Source organism: Lottia gigantea (assembly GCF_000327385.1).
Source record: "Lottia gigantea unplaced genomic scaffold LOTGIsca_1278, whole genome shotgun sequence".
NCBI lineage: Eukaryota > Metazoa > Mollusca > Gastropoda > Lottiidae > Lottia > Lottia gigantea.
Window position 1 is genome coordinate 5,556 of NW_008707384.1, and position 2,006 is coordinate 7,561.

The 2,006-nt window shown below is 36.3% G+C and overlaps 1 protein-coding gene across 1 annotated transcript; it reads right to left on the reverse strand.

Annotated features, from left to right (window-relative positions):
• Positions 1-707: 707 nt before the first annotated feature.
• Positions 708-1,667, reverse strand: LOTGIDRAFT_176422 (hypothetical protein; the record flags this gene model as incomplete). Its single annotated transcript, XM_009048726.1, has 1 exon — positions 708-1,667. The coding sequence occupies one exon, from the start codon at positions 1,665-1,667 to the stop codon at positions 708-710; it is 960 nt and encodes a 319-aa protein (XP_009046974.1).
• Between the last annotated feature and the right edge of the window lie 339 nt (positions 1,668-2,006).

Genomic DNA, 2,006 nt, shown 5'->3' on the forward strand with positions numbered 1-2,006 from the left:
TCAATCTTATATGATATGTATTTAGCGGATATCATATATGTATAATAAAACAAAATGTCCTTTGTGTCCCATTGTGTTTCATATGCCTTGTAGTTAGGGTCCTGCATATTCTGTTCGGGACTGAGCTTACTGTCTGCTATCTACGAAAAGGGTACAGTCTAGGATTTTCCGTTCGATTTTTCTGTCAATCGCTTTCAAGGGAGATAACAACTATTAAGTATATTCAATCAAATAACTGACAGTAGTCTCCCTATTAAATCAGTCTGCGCCCTATTTGACAACTATTTCGAAAAAACTTCCGAAATGGATATTAAAATGACTTTTAATAAGACTGATACATGCGAACATACGCCTACTTATTTCTCATTTCTTTATAAACAATAAAACATAAAAAAAAAATTCATGACTGACAAAATTTCATGCGGAGACCAAAAATCTTATTTACCTTATTTTATCTAAAAATGCGAGACAGTATATTGGAGAAAGAAAGACCGCGCTGCTAACTCGTTTTAACGACCATCGTTACGATATCGTACATGGCAAAATTTCACTTTAATCAACCCGACCATTCCATTGAAGACTTGTTGATTATGCCAATTGAAAAGGTTACAATCTATGCCTAATATCAAGCCTAAGTAAAGAAGAATACAATGCGAGAGTTATTGGCTGGACCAACTTCAAACTGTAAATTTTAATGGCCTAAATATTCAACCACTATTCATACAGACACTGCTCAAACAGTCACCTCTAATACCATCACTATTCATACAGATACCGCTCAAACAGTCACCTCTAATACCATCACTATTCATACAGACACTGCCCAAACAGTCACCTTTAATACCATCAAAATTCATACAGTCACTGCTCAAACAGTCACCTTTAATACCATCACTATTCATACAGACACTGCCCAAACAGTCACCTCTAATACCATCACAATTCATACAGTCACCGCCCAAACAGTCACCTCTAATATCACCACTATTCATACAGACACTGCTTAAACAGTCACCTCTTATACCATCACTATTCATACAGTCACCGCCCAAACAGTCACCTCTAATATCACCACTATTCATACAGTCACTGCTTAAACAGTCACCTCTAATACCATCACTATTCATACAGACACTGCCCAAACAGTCATCTCTAATACCATCACTATTCATACAGACACTGCTTAAACAGTCACCTCTAATACCATCACTATTCATACAGACACTGCCCAAACAGTCACCTCTAATACCATCACAATTCATACAAACACTGCTTAAACAGTCACCTCTAATACCATCACTATTCATACAGTCACTGCTTAAACAGTCACCTTTAATACCATCACTATTCATACAGACACTGCTCAAACAGTCACCTCTAATACCATCACTATTCATACAGTCACTGCTCAAACAGTCATCTCTAATACCATCACTATTCATACAGACACTTCTCAAACAGTCACCTCTAATACCATCACTATTCATACAGACACTACTCAAACAGTCACCTCTAATACCATCACTATTCATACAGACACTTCTCAAACAGTCACCTCTAATACCATCACTATTCATACAGACACTACTCAAACAGTCGCCTCTAATACCATCACTATTCATACAGACACTACTCAAACAGTCACCTTTAATACCATCACAATTCATACGGACACTGCTTAAACAGTCACCTCTAATACCACTACTTTGCAATTGAATAATTGTTCAGGTGCTATAATCCTTCAGAACTGTTTTGTCAGATCATTCACTTCCCTGGAAAAATTTGCCTCACTCCACACTGCATGGCGTTACCTATCTGCATATATATATAAGAAATTTAACGGGGTAAAGGAAATAACACTCCATTTCATTTTAGTTTTATTTACATGTATAAGTTAACATTGTTTCTATCATATTTCTAATGAAATCCTGACCAGCGTGAATGTCTTTGTTTTTGGCAGCTACAGACATATCATAATAATTCAAGTAGAAAACACGATCAGAGAA